The sequence below is a fragment of the Hemitrygon akajei genome, chromosome 7 (assembly GCF_048418815.1).
Source record: "Hemitrygon akajei chromosome 7, sHemAka1.3, whole genome shotgun sequence".
Classification (NCBI taxonomy): Eukaryota; Metazoa; Chordata; class Chondrichthyes; order Myliobatiformes; family Dasyatidae; genus Hemitrygon; species Hemitrygon akajei.
The window spans coordinates 90,682,382-90,696,625 of NC_133130.1; the positions used below are offsets into that span (position 1 = coordinate 90,682,382).

The following is a 14,244-nucleotide window of genomic DNA, read 5'->3' on the forward strand; positions in this document are numbered from 1 at the left end:
CTGTCTCATTTTCACTATGGATGTCCAGTACCTATAAGCCTCCATCCCCCATCAGGAGGGCCTTAAAGCTCTCTGCTTCTTTCTGGACAACAGATCCAACCAGTTCCCCTCCAGCACCACATTGACGACTGCACTGGTGCTGTTTCCTGCACCTGTGCTGAGCTCGTCAGTTTCATCAACTTTGTCTCCACCCTGCCCTCAAAATTAATCGGTCCATTTCTGACACCTCCCTCCTCTTTCTCGACCTCTCTGTCTCCATCTCTGGAGACAGCCTATTTACTGACATCTTAAATAAACCCACCCCACTGATTCTCACAGCTACAATGACTATATCTCCTCCCACCCTGTCACTTGTAAAAATGCCATCCCTTTCTCCCAATTCCTCCGTCACCACCACCTCTACTCTCAGAATGAGGCTTTTCATTCCAGAACAACTTCGAGGAAAGGGGCTTCCCTTCCGCCACCATCAACGCTGCGCTCACCAACATCTCCTCCATTTCACACACATTTGACCTCACCGAGGATAGGGAACCTACCACTCCGCCAGCCTCCACATCCAACACATAATTCTCTGCAACTTCTGCCATCTCCAACGGGATCCCTCCCCTCCCCACAGGGATCGGTCTCTAAGCGACTCCTTGTCCACTCGTCCCTCCCCACTGATCTCACTCCTGCTACTTATCCTTGCAAGCGGAACAAGTGCCACACCTGCCCCTACACCTCTTCCCTCACAACCATTCAGGCCGTAGTAGTCCTTCTAGGTGAGGCGACATTTCACCTGTGAATCTGCCGGGGTCATCTACCGTATCTGGTGCTCCCAGTGCGGCCTCCTGTACATTGGTGAAACCTGACATATCTCCTTACCTGCCCATCACCTCCCTCTGGTGCTCTTCCTCCTTCCCTTCCTTCCATGGTCTTTTCTCCCATTAGTTACCCACTTCTGCAGCCCTTTATCTCTGTCACCGATCACTTCCCGGCTCTTCATCACCCCTTATCCTCCCCCCCCCTTTCCTGGTTTCACCTATCATCTGTCACCTTCTACTTCCTCCCCACCCCCCCCAACCTTCTCCTCACTCTGACTTCTCCCCTTTCTTTCCAAGTCCTGATGAAGGGCCTCGGCCTGAAATGTCGACTGTTTGCTTTTTCCCCGTAAAAGCTGCCTCACCTGCAGAGCTCCGCCAGCATTTTGTGGGTAAGTTGGGCGGGAACCCTATATGGAGCACGAGTATTGGCACAAGCTGTTGGGCTGAATGGCCTGTTTCTCTGGAACAAATTCAGCGCAGTTTCAGACAATGTGTAAAGGTTGTTTGCACTGTATCTAAAACAACAGTACTAATCTGCCAGGAGCTTGGCCCCCGTTCAGCTTGAAGGACAGGCACTTAACCCTTTCTTTCCCCACTCTCTGAAAATCACCGCGCTTCAAGAGCACTGTTAACATCAATTTATCACAACCTCCGGCCTCCACCTTGAACCATCCCCTTGTTTTCGCGATGCGTCGGTTATCCGGCAGGATGCCAAAACCCACCGGAGATACTTCAGCCCAACGGTCCGGCAGAAATGGCGCTAAATGCGAGCAGAGGTTGCAAGACTGCCGACAAATGACAGGAAGGAAAACTTGTGTCCAAACTGACTGAAGCCATCGCTATGAGCCTATTCTCCGCGGCGGAAACAAAAGGACTGACTCTCCCCTTCGACTCCCTGTGCTGTGCCTTAATCTTCAACACTTCAGCTTAAACCTGCAGAGTTTGTGAATAAGCTATTAAATCTGGTCTCAATCGTGAATTAAGCCTATTCACCAAACCCCTTCTAAATCGCCTCAATTATCTTTTTTTTAATAAAAATGCAAATCAGGAGTTTTAAACAGACTGGTGTGCTCACTCGCGTTGTGCTTGAACTTGCAGGCGTTCTCTCATGCCCAGAAGAGGTGGAGAGAAACACTAGTGGCTGCTTTAACATTCAGCAGCACGGCGCCTTTCTGAAGGCACAAACACCAAGATGGAGAACGATGCTTCAGCCCAAGTTCACAAACTACACTGGCTGGGTGGGGGAGGTGCCAGGTCTGCCAGGGTGTTAGGGAGCAGAAAGGAACGATTGTGAAAACGCTTTGTACACCGTGAGACTGCTTCTCGTTTTGAGGCCCTTTTCCAGAAAGTATATCTACTCGCTGCCAAGTCCTTTATTTAACATGGCTGGAAGCTCTGCCCCACAGTCACGAGACAAAAAGCTGCAAAATACATGTTGTCCCCAGGTTATGAACGTCCAACTTACAGACACCGCTATGTATGAACAAGCTCCCGGAATATCGTTCAATTCAAGACAGACATGCATGCATGGGTTCAATCCTACACACTGCTCAACTAATTTCCTCTCTCTCGCCACTTGCAGTAATTATTCTTTCTTTACAGTCTTATGTGCTTACGGTGGCATTCATTACAATACTACGGAGTTGGTTTAGTGTGTTTCCCAATCTACGGACCAAACTATCTGTAAAATTAGAACCTGCTCCTTAATCAGGGTCAGCCTGCACAGTGTTAATGATCCAGCCTAATGTTCTGGGCCAACTCTGATGACAAGGACTGGTTGGATAAGACAGGAGGGAGGGCCAGGGGAATATTTATCTACTACCTTGGGTCTACTGCCCAACAGATTATTTGAGTTGCGACACAGAACAGGTGTACAACATAACAGCATGATGAAGTAAAGAAATCTCTGATTCATTATCCCTTTGGGGAAAACAGTGGTTGGACTTGACAAATCAACAGCAGGGCCGAAAAGCCTGCTCGTGGCACTGTATCCCTCTGTGGAGCCCTCTCCATCCACTCCTCGAGGGTATATCTGTAAGCGGCAGACCAACGGGTGCATGTGGAGGAAATTTGTTCAGTTAAACTTGGAAGGCTTCCCATAAGGAATTCAGCAGTGTCCTGAATGGAGATGAACATGGTCAGTTCAAGCCTACTTCAAACCCTGTTCTCCCCTCATTCACTCGCTCTGTCACCGGTGTTCCGTGGCTGTGGTAAGAGCTGTCTCTCAGGTACGCTGCAGTAACCTGTCCGGGCTGGTTAAACGGCACCGCAGGAAGCTCCAACAGGGACAATGGTGGCAGGCACAGGACAACAGCACCTCGTGCAGGTTCCCTTCAAGTTCCCTACCTCAATCTCCAGTCCTCCATCACAGAATCCGGATCCTGGTATTCTGTTCCCATTAGCAGAAGGATGTCAGAGGTTAAAGGGTCGGGACCCTGCCAGTCGTGCCCACTTTCCGATTTTCTTCTCACGTAGGACATAATTTGCCCTGCCAGGGTCACGCCAACTCACCCAGCAACCCCATTCCCCATTAATGTTCCCTGTACCCACTGAACGTTGAAAGGACCAGAGAGGGTGGATGTGGAGTGGATGTTTCCTACGGTGGGGGTATCCAGAACCAGAGGGCATGGCCTCAAAATTGAGGAGCAACCCTTTAGAACGGAGGCAAGGAGGAATGTTTTAGCCAGAGAGTTGTAAATCTGTGCCACAGACTGCGGTGGAGGCCAAGTCCGTGTGTATATTTGAGGCAGAAGTTTATAGTTCCCTGATTGGTCAGGGCATCAAAGGAAATGGCAAGAAGGCAGGTGTATGGGGTTGAGTGGGATCCAGGATCAGCCATGATGGAATGGCAGAGCACTCGATGGGCTGAATGGCCTAATTCTGCTCCTATGTCTTATGGTACCTATCCTCCCCTCGTTCCCAGATGCTATCACCCCGCTGCACAGCAAGGCCAACATACAACTGACATGCCAACCTGGACGGCCTTGGATGCGGGAAGAAACTGGAACTCCACACAGTCACGTGCAAGCTCCGCACAGAACATCGGGGGTCAGGACTGAAGCCGCGTCCCTGGAGCAATGAGGCACAACTCTCAATGTGCCTGCGTCCCAGTGAAGAACAAAAACTTCAACACTGAGGACCAAGCTTTTGAATATCTAAGCTGATATCTCCTTTCATTGATATTTGCCTGATTGTGCCCCAATTGGTTTGAGACACTCTGCAAATTTAAAGGAAAAGTTAAACACAAGCTGTTGTTGCTATCTGTCGGACAACAACACAGTGAACTACCGATATGATTAATACATCATTTGCTCATCCCATCTGATATCACAGGTCACAGACTGAGACTGCACCAGTGAACAACACTGTCGGCATGGACTAGTGACAATTAAGTTCATCAGCAAATAGACACTACCATTGTTAAAGCTTTCAAAAAAAAAAATGGACTGACATCTGCTACCTCTGTTCAAACCCGTATGACGTCTGCTAAAAGTGCAGTGCAATTATTGCTGCTCAAAGCTGACTGCATTTGCAGTATTATGTCCAGTGCTAGTTATCGGAAGGATGTGGGGGCAACGGAGAGGGTGCAGAAGTCCACCAAGGTGCTTCCTGGATTAGAGAGCATTAGCTGTTAGGAGAGGTTTGGATCATTTTCTTTGCTGTGTCAAGGGCTGAGGGGAGGGTCTTGCTGTCAGGAGCTCCCCGAAGTCAGATGTTCACTTGGGCCTCTGGCCTTGGGCCTCAGGCCTGCTGCTTTCCGGCTTTCCCCACTCTCAATGAAACTATGTAAACGTAGTTCCTCTCTTCTCCCAACCAGCTGCCGATAGCAAAAAGGAACGGGTGTCCCAAAGCAGCCAATGAAGCACACGTGGAGAATGGCCACTGCTTGTAAGCAACTTGCACACAGCAAGATCCCACAATGTACGGAGTGAATGCACACTGTACTGCGTCGCTGGGAAGAGGAACTGAAAATGAGAGGGCATTGATCTAAGTTGAGAGGTAAAAGATTTTAAGGAACCTGAAAGGCAACCTGTTCATTGACAGGGAATAAGGAATGAGCTCACACAAAATTAACATTGTAAAGGCATGGTTCGGAAAGGTACAGACGGAAATGTGGGCAACTGATTTAGTGAGCACCATGGTCAGCACGGACAAGATGGGACCAAGGGCCCGCTTCCCTGCCATATTACTCTACAACTCTAACCAGCAGCCTAAACATCACAGGAGTTTGAAAATTTTAAATTATCAAGCCCTTCACTGTGCAAAATTCGATCTTCACCAAGTTGATGCAATCTTAATCAGACAGGTCTTTCATCAAGTCACTGGGTTTGGGGGAGAGGGCAGAAATACCTTCAATCGCTTCTTTTGGTATATATATTTTTAAATGAGCCAATTAACTCTTCCATTTTGCAGTCTTATCCAGAGATCAGGGCTGTGGGATTCATCCGAGTTCATCCTCTGCACCAGTGTATTTTCCAGTCCTCCAGGAGAAACGGCAGGAGCTGGGCACTTCAATGCTGCAATGCTGCCCTCTACTGTAACCTCATTGTAAAAACAGCAACGCAGACCGGGCCCTCAATTCACAACCCTACTTCCAGCAAGTTTGAGGAGGACTTTAAGTTTAAACTATTTATTCATTTAGAAATACAACAGGCCCGTCCGGCCCAACAAGTTTGCCCCACCCGATTACCCCTATGCAACCCTTTGGATCGTGGGAGGGAACCCACATGGTCAGATGGAGACCATACAAGCTCCTTACAGGCAGGGGCGAAATTGAACCCGGGTCACTGGTGCTGTAATAGCGTTACGCTAACCGCTACGCTACAATAAAGTAGCAGAATCAATACAGTGATGGTGCAGGGTGGGAAGAGGAAGGACAGGGCTTTACTTCCCTGTACGTGCTGTGGAAGAACAGGCATCTATACAAACGCAATCAATAAATGAATGCAGTAATTCACAGGACATAGAAAACTACAGAACCATACAGGCTGTTCGGCCCACAATGCTGTGCCAAACATGTACTGACTTTAGAAATTATCTAGGGTTACCCATAGCCCTCTATTTTTCTAAGCTCCATGTACCTATCCAGGAATCTCTTAAAAGACCCTATTGTATCCACCTCCACCACCGTTGCTGGCAGCCCGTTCCACGCACTCACCACTCTCTGCATAAAAAACTTACCACTGACATCTCCTCTGTACCTACTTTCAAGCATCTTCAAACTATGCCCCCTCATGTTAGCCATTTCAGCCCTGGGAAAAAGCCTCTGACTATCCACACGATCAATGCCTCTCATCATCTTATACACCTCTATCAGGTCACCTCTCATCTCCATCGCTCCAAGGAGAAAAGGCCGAGTTCACTCAACCTGTTCTCATAAGGCATGCTCCCCAATCCAGGTAACATCCTTGTAAATCTCCTCTGCACCCTTTCTATGGTTTCCATATCCTTCCTGTAGTGAGACAACCAGAACTGAGCACAATACTCCAAGTGGGGTCTGAGCAAAGTCCTATGTAGCTGTAACATTATCTCTCGGCTCTTGAAATCAGTCCTACAGTTGATGAAGGCCAGTACACCATACGCCTTCTTATCCACAGAGTCAACCCGCGCAGCAGCTTTGAGTGTCCTATGGACCCCAAGATCCCTCTGATCCTCCACATTGCCAAGAGTCTTACAATTAATACTGAATTCTGCCTCCATATTTGACCTAACAAAACGAACCACCTCACACTTACCTGCCTTGAACTCCATCTGCCATTTCTCAGCCCAGTTCTGCATCCTATCAATGTTCTGCTGTAATCTCTGACAGCCCTCCACATTATCCACAACACCCCCAACCTTTGTGTCATCAGGAAATTTACTAACCCATCCCTCCACTTCTTCATCCAGGTCATTTATAAAAATCATGAAGAGAAGGAGTCCCAGAACAGATCCCTGAGGCACACCACTGGTCACCGACCTCCAAGTAAAATATGACCTGCCTACAACCACTCTTTGCCTTCGGTTGCAAGCCAATTCTGGATCCACAAAGCAAGGTCCCCTTGGATCCCATGCCTCCTTACTTCTCAATAAGCCTTACATGAGGTACCCTTATCAAACACCTTGCTGAAATCTATATACACTACATCTACTGCTCTACCTTCATTAATGTGTTTAATCATGTCTTCAAAAAATTCAATCAGGCTCGTAAGGCTCAAAGCAATGCTGACTATTCCTAATCATATTATGCCTATCCAAATGTCCAAATCCTGCCTCTCGGGATCTTTTCCATCAACTTGCCAAGCACTGAAGTAAGACTCATTCATCTATAATTTCCTGGGCTATCTCTACTCCCTTTCTTGAATAAAGGAACAACATCTGCAACCCTCCAACACCTCTCCCATCCCCATTGATGATGCAACAATCATCACCAGAGGCTTAGCAATCTCTACCATCAGCTTCCACAGTAGCCTGGGGTATATCTCATCTGGTCCTGGAGACTTATCTAACTTGATGCTTTCCAAAAGCTCCAGAATATCCTCTTTCTTAATGTCTATATGCTCAAGCTTTTCAGCCTGCTGCAAGTCATCCCTACAATCGTTAAGGTCCTTTTCCATAGCGAATACTAAAGCAAAGTATTTATTAAGTACCTCCTCCGGTTCCATACACACCTTTCCACTGTCACACTTGATTGGTCCTATTCTCTCACGTCTTATCCTCTTGCTCTTCACATACTTGTAGAATACCTTGGGGTTTTCCTTAATCCTGCATGCCAAGGCCTTCTCATGGCCCCTTCTGGCTCTCCTAATTCCATTCTTAAGCTCCTTCCTACTCGCCTAATAATTTTCTAGATCTCTATCATTACCTAGTTTTTTGAATCTTTCATAAGCATTTTTTTTCTTCTTGACTAGATTTACAACAGCCTTTGTACACCATGGTTCCTGGACCCTGCCATCCTTTCCGTACCTCACTGGAATGAACCTATGCAGAACCCTACGCAAATATCCCCTGAACATCTGCCGTAAATTTCCCTGAGAACATCTGCTCCCAATTTATGCTTCCAAGTTCCTGCTTGATAGCTTCATATTTCCCCTTACTCCAATTAAACATTTTCCTAATTTGTCTGCCCCTATCCCCCTCCAATGCTACGGTAAAGGAAATAGAACTGTGATCACTATCTCCAAAATGCTCTCCCACTGAGAGACCTGACACTGACCAGTTCATTTCCCAATACCAGATCAAGTACAGCCTCTCCTCTTCTTGGCTTATCTACATACCGTGTCAAGAAGCCTTTCTGAACACACCTAACAAACTCCACCCCATCAAAACCACTTCCTCTAGGGAGATGCCAATCAATATTTGGGAAATTAAAATCTCCTACAAAAATCCTGGTTTTATTTACACCTTTCCAGAATCTGTCTCCCTATCTGCTCCTCGATGTCCCTGTTACTATTGAGCGGTCTATAAAAAAACACCCGGTAGAGTTATTGACCCCTTCCTGTTTCTAACTTCCACCCACAGAGACTCTGTAGACAATCCCTCCATGACTTCCTACTTTTCTGCAGCTGTGACACTATCTCTGATCAACAGTGCCACGCCCCCACCTCTTTTGCCTCCCTCCCTGTCCTTTCTGAAACATCTAAAGTCTAGTACTTGAAGTAGCCATTCCTGCCCCTGAGCCATCCAAGTCTCTGTAATGGTCACAACATCATAGCTCCAAGTACTGATCCACGCTCTAAGCTGATCCGCTTTGTTCACAATATTCCTTGCATTAAAATAAACACATCTCAAACCATCAATCTGAGCGCATCCCTTCTCTATCACTTACCTATCCTACCTCTCACACTGTCTCCAAGCTTTCTCTATTTGTGAGCCAACCGCTTCTTCCTCCGTCTCTTCAGTTTGGTTCCCACCCCCCAGCAATTCTAGATTAAACTCTCCCCGGTAGCCCTCCCACGACATCAATCCCCTTCGGATTCAAGTCAAACCCGTCCTTTTTGTACAGGTCACGCCTGCCCCAATGATCCATAAATCTGAATCCCTGCCCCCTGCTCCAATCCCTCAGCCACACATTTATCCTCCACCTCCACTCTTGCACACTTACTCGTATTCCTCCTAAGCACACTTTCCCACTGAGGTAAAAGCAAGGACAATTCATAAAAGCTAAAATTAGCAAGTGTCCACAGAAAGAAAATTGCAACAACAGAGAGGCAAATGTTTGAGAATGCTTTTCATAAATTTGCAGATGAAATGCAGTACGTTGCAGGACATGCGTTTCACTGAAGGATGCAATTGCTGATTGTGGCCGAGCTGGATTCGATACCCTGATGGTGCCCTGACGCTGTGACTCAGATTTGATCTGCACAACTTCCCATTCCCAGCTTTGACAGTCTCTCACAATGACTCCACTCAAGCACACAATAATCACAGGCCGTTGCCAAGCAGGAGCTGGGACAGAATGCTTTCCAACCCGGTGGACAGGACTTCCTCGCGCTGCCTGAAAGGCATTCTGACATCAGGTCAAACAAACTCCAAACCCCAACGTGAAACAGACTTCAAAGGCATTCTTTTGTTTTGGCTGGAGGAAGGGAAGTGTAAGACAGCACAGTAAGAAACTGAAGTTTAGATTCCTACAAACAGAAAAATAAAGCTGCAGTTTTCAAAGCCCTTGCCAACAGGTACACCAACTCTCGCAGAAAGCAAAAGTCAACAAAGCAATTTACATTTCCCTAAAAACAGAAAACTGTAAAAACGCTTAGCAGCATCTGTGGGGAGAGGAACTACTGGTGTTTCAGGTCTGTGACCCTCCATCAGAACTGAGAAAAGCAAGTGAGGTTTCAGTGTGCAGGACGTTGGGAATATCTCCGAAAAGGCGAGTCCAAATGGCTTAATGGGAACAGTTCCAAGCACATCAACCTTCTCTGTCCGTACGACGTGCTGTAAACGAAGAAGCTGTGTGGAAGCGGTACCAACAGAATCTGAAGCAACATGATGGCAGACACAACCCTCTACTCTCTAGAGCTGGAGAGCTCCATACCAGGTCCTGACAATTGTATCTGAATACAGGCTGCTCCCAGATTACAAACGCCCAGCCTAGGGACACCTCCACATATCAAAGAGGTGCCATAATATTATTAAATTCAAACGTCTGAACTATATTCAAACATCCATTCTACAAACAGCAGGAGCAGTTTCCTCTCCCTCTCCCCGCCTTTAGTAACTGCTCTTTCTCATCAGCCTTAAGTGCTTTCGATGCCATTCGTCACATTACTGTGTTATCGGGTTGTGACCACGGAGAGGTTTGTGTGGAGCCCCCAGGAGACCGCAGATGCTGGAATCTGGAGCGAAGACCAAGGGGCTGGAGGAACTCGGCGGGTCAGGCAGCATCTGCGGAGGGAAAGGGACGGTCAACATTTCAGGTCAAGGCCTAGACAGATTAAGGGTCGCAACCTGAAACGTCAGTTGTTAGTTTCCCTCGACAGTTGCCGCCTCGTCTGCTGAGTTCCTCCAGCATCTCATTTGTTGCTGAGTGACTTTGGTGTATTTTGTGGATAAAATAGACACAAGGATGTCTGTAAAAACAGAACCATTCTTTAGCCCTGGGGTGGCTGAAGTGGGCTGGGTTAGTGGAGAACGGGAACTGCGTTAGGCTGCTCGACTCCTCTCTCAGTCTGCAGCTCAGACTAAGAATGTCCTGTTAAACGTTGTGGCGCCAACAGCCACACCTGTAACTTGGGTCTGTTCAGCTATCAAAAGGCAACCCCAGCACATGGCCAACATCGAGAAGCATGCCGACGGCAAGGTCACCGTGAGCGAGGACTGGTGGTTTGTCAAGCGGCGATGCCTCCACTGTCTGTTCCCACGCAGCTTGTGTGCATTTCTAAGGGGGAGGAATGCTGATCCCACCCAGCGGTCTTTTGTTCACATTGGGGGGGGGGGGGAGGAATGACAACACAATGCCAAGAGAAAACTGGGGCGAGATGGTGAATAAAGATAAGGGCCCAGAGGGAGACCGGTCTTGTTCGAGTGCTCGCAGTTGCCTGAAGCAAGCTGTTGCCTTGTTGGCAACCAGTATGTGCTCTGAGAAGAATTAATAGGGAAGGAAAAAAGTCCCTTTGGAGGGACAAAGACAACAGCTCCCCTGAGCAGAAGCGGAAATTACATTGTTTAATCTTCTGTGGCCTATGCTGCAATATTATAACATCATTCTCTCCTTTGCTGTAAATACAATTAAATCTTAATTTCTTCAACACGGGCATCACAGGGAGCAAGCTGAATAGTGAGGCCAAAGATAAATCCAGAACATAGCGAAATATAATTGTCACCATCCCAGATCATGGTTTGAGTCTGGTTTCCTCAGCAACAGACCAGGCCCAGTTGATAGGAATTTGGCCTTCTGCTGTGTTCAGAGAATGGCCTGACAATAACTTCCAGAATCAGCTTGGGCAACTTGCCTCTATCGTCTTTGTAAAAGTCCCAGCCACCTGCCTGCAGGCTAAAACTCCCCCGGACAGGGAACTAATTGGAAGTGAATGGTGCAGAGCTGATCTGATAAATGAGAAACTACCACACTAATGCCTCAGGGAGCCTGCAGCAGGCCCATGTAATAGGCATTGTTCATTTCCACAACGCTCAATCCATTAAAAAATGAAATTAGAAACAGAATTGAATTGAATCATCTTTGTTAATAATTCTACATGGCAGAACATATTTGTATCTGTTTCAGAACACCGATCTCTGAGTAGCTGAGGATACTTGTATAAATTGTTTGGATTGCATGCAATCAATGATTTGATCTCATCCGATCTCAGAAGCTAAGCAGGTTCAGGTCTGGTTATTACTCGGATGGGAGACCGCCTGGAAACACCGGGTGTTGTAGGCTTGCCTACGGCCATACTAGCCTGAAATCGCACTAGCTCTACGATCACGGGCTGCACTGTTGATACAAAGGTGAGTTTCAGCAATCCAGTATTAATATAGGTCTATTAGTCGTGACCACTCAGGCAACAGGATAGACACCCATTCTTACCTGCCTTGGGTCAGAAGGACCTGTAGGCGACTCCAGTTCAATGGTGACCGGACCATCATTCTGTATGTGGACTTGCATGTAGGCTCCAAACTTTCCATCTAAAATGAAGCAGACCAATTTAAACTGATTACACAACTTTTGTCATATTCCGTTTCCTTTTATTTATTATTCTTGTTCACTTTGAACATTGACACCATCCTCCACATTCACAGTTGTTAGCAACAACTCTAGGGTTTGATACAAACAAGATTATCCAATCTGACTCCAGACATGCTTGCTCATACTGACACAAAGGGAGGCAGGTCAACCCAGAACATGAGATATAGTGAAATGTTGAATAGGTTAGGACTCCCTCCACACCCCACACCCCCCAGTGTGTAGGAAAATGAGGGGAGATTTGATAGAGCTAAATAAAATTATGAGGCGTACAGGGAGATGAAGATGAGTCCATGGCCAGATCATCCATGATCACATTGAATGGCGGAGCAGGCTCGATAGGCCAGATGTCCTACTCCTGCTCCTATTTCTTATGTATAGATAGGGTAAGTGCAAGCAAGCTTTTACCAGTGAGGTTGGGTGAGACTAGAACTAGAGGTCATGGGTTATGGGTGAAAGGTGAAATGGTTGAGGGAAACATGGGGGGAAACGTCTTCGTTCGGAGGGTGGTGAGAGTGTGGAACGAGCTGCCAGCAGAAGTAGTGGATGCGGGTTCAATTTCAACACTTAAGGATGGGAGAGGTATGGAGGGTGCAGGTCAATGGGACTAGGCAGAATAATAGTTTGGCACAGGTTAGATGGGCTAAAGGGCCTGTTTCTGTACTGTCCTGCTCTGTGACTCATTAAGCCTGTGCTTGCTCTCAGCAAAGCAATCCTATCAGTCCCAATCTAGCCTCTCCTTACTTCTCCGTAGCTCTGCCACTCATTCTCTCAGTGGGCCCCCCTTTCAGTGTTTTGCCACATTCTGTATCTCCACTGCAGGGTAACTTAAAGTGGCCAGTTAGCTTCCCCAACACCTTTGGGACATGCGAAGAAACCAGAGAGCTAATAAAGGTTATTGATCTACCACGCTAACTCCATTTCTCCCTCTGTAGATGCCGCCCGGCCTGCTGAACATTTCAGCTTCATTTCTTGGATTTCCATGTACCCATGGCCTGTTGTTTTCAAAAACCATCAACGGAGTTTGTTCACTCGCCCTTCAGTGGGAGCAGCATCTCTGACTGAGGAGATGAGGTCAGATGACGACAAGGTTGCTGACATCAATGCCATTGGACGAGTGTGACCCCATAAACTCCCAGCACCACCCAAGGCCTGTTCGACCGAAGCACCATCAACTACCTTGAACTTTTATTCCCCCCACCAGCAGCTAGAGTGTGTTCCGTCTACAAAATGGACAGTCCAGTCAGCTCCAACATCATCTCCCTAAACCACAAACCGTCACCATGAACGACAAAGGCATCAGGTGCAAGAGAACTACTGCCACCTGCAGGTTCCCCTGCAAATCACACCATCATCACTGGGGCCAAGTCCTGAAACTCACTGGGGGAACACCTTCACCAGACGGAGTGCCACGAAAGGAGGTCAGTGTGGACTCAGCTCGTTAGGGTGTTTTTGAGGTTAGGACATACAGCGAATATCAACGTCAGTAACCAGCCTTCAGAGCTGAATATGCATTGAAGATTAAATCTACAATGCAGCTCTGAACAATGGGTAGACAATGCTGATATAAATTTGTTATTTGTGTGTATTTAAGTGTCTGTAGTATGTATGCAAAGGAGGAAGGTGTGAAAGGGGTGTGTATTTATAAGGAAGCATTGTAAATATGGATTTTGTTTGAATTGCTCTGAATTTTTCTTTGATCTTTAGCACATAACATGATGTGTAAGTCTGGGCCAAGCAGACCTTCCACCAAAAAGAGTCTCAATATAATGCCTGATGTATCGTTTTGTCGAAGAAAGATGCTGCCTCATATCTACCAGAACTTTCATTCACACAGCAACACACTTCCGCAAGCGCTATTGAGGATGGACAATAAATGCTGGCACTTGTCCACATCCCAAGAAATGAAAAGTACCCCATAATCCACCAGTGCCATTTTCTCTCACTCTCCACACATCCAACAGCCTGCTCTTGGCTCTCGCGCTCCTCATTTAGAGCTGGTTAGTTTCCTGGTGGTTATAATCCTGCCTCGTTTCCTTTACTTTCTGCCTTGCTCTCCAGCCCCCAGCAGGGAGAAGTGACACTGGTATACAGACCAAGACAAGCTGCCCAGTGTCGAGGCCGTCAAGTTCACAGCAGGCCTTGAGTAAGCAGAAGAAATTGAGCTGCAGAAGGTAAAGGCATTACTTACACTACTGAGGGATTAGGATGAAAGGGAATGATTAAACATCATCTATAATTCAACTACTTAATGCATTTGCACAGTTAGTTTTATAT

General features: G+C 47.0%; 1 protein-coding gene across 2 annotated transcripts in view; it reads right to left on the reverse strand.

The window, feature by feature from the left end:
• The window catches only part of dtd1 (D-aminoacyl-tRNA deacylase 1), a 170,320-nt gene that overhangs the window by 122,716 nt on the left and 33,360 nt on the right, over positions 1 to 14,244 (reverse strand). The window contains exon 4 of one of the 2 annotated variants that reach the window (XM_073051406.1): positions 11,816 to 11,909. In XM_073051406.1, coding sequence (XP_072907507.1) covers positions 11,816 to 11,909 — 94 coding nt within the window. Of the gene's footprint in view, positions 1 to 11,811; positions 11,910 to 14,244 lie in introns of both variants that reach the window. The other variant, XM_073051407.1, reaches the window with a different exon arrangement.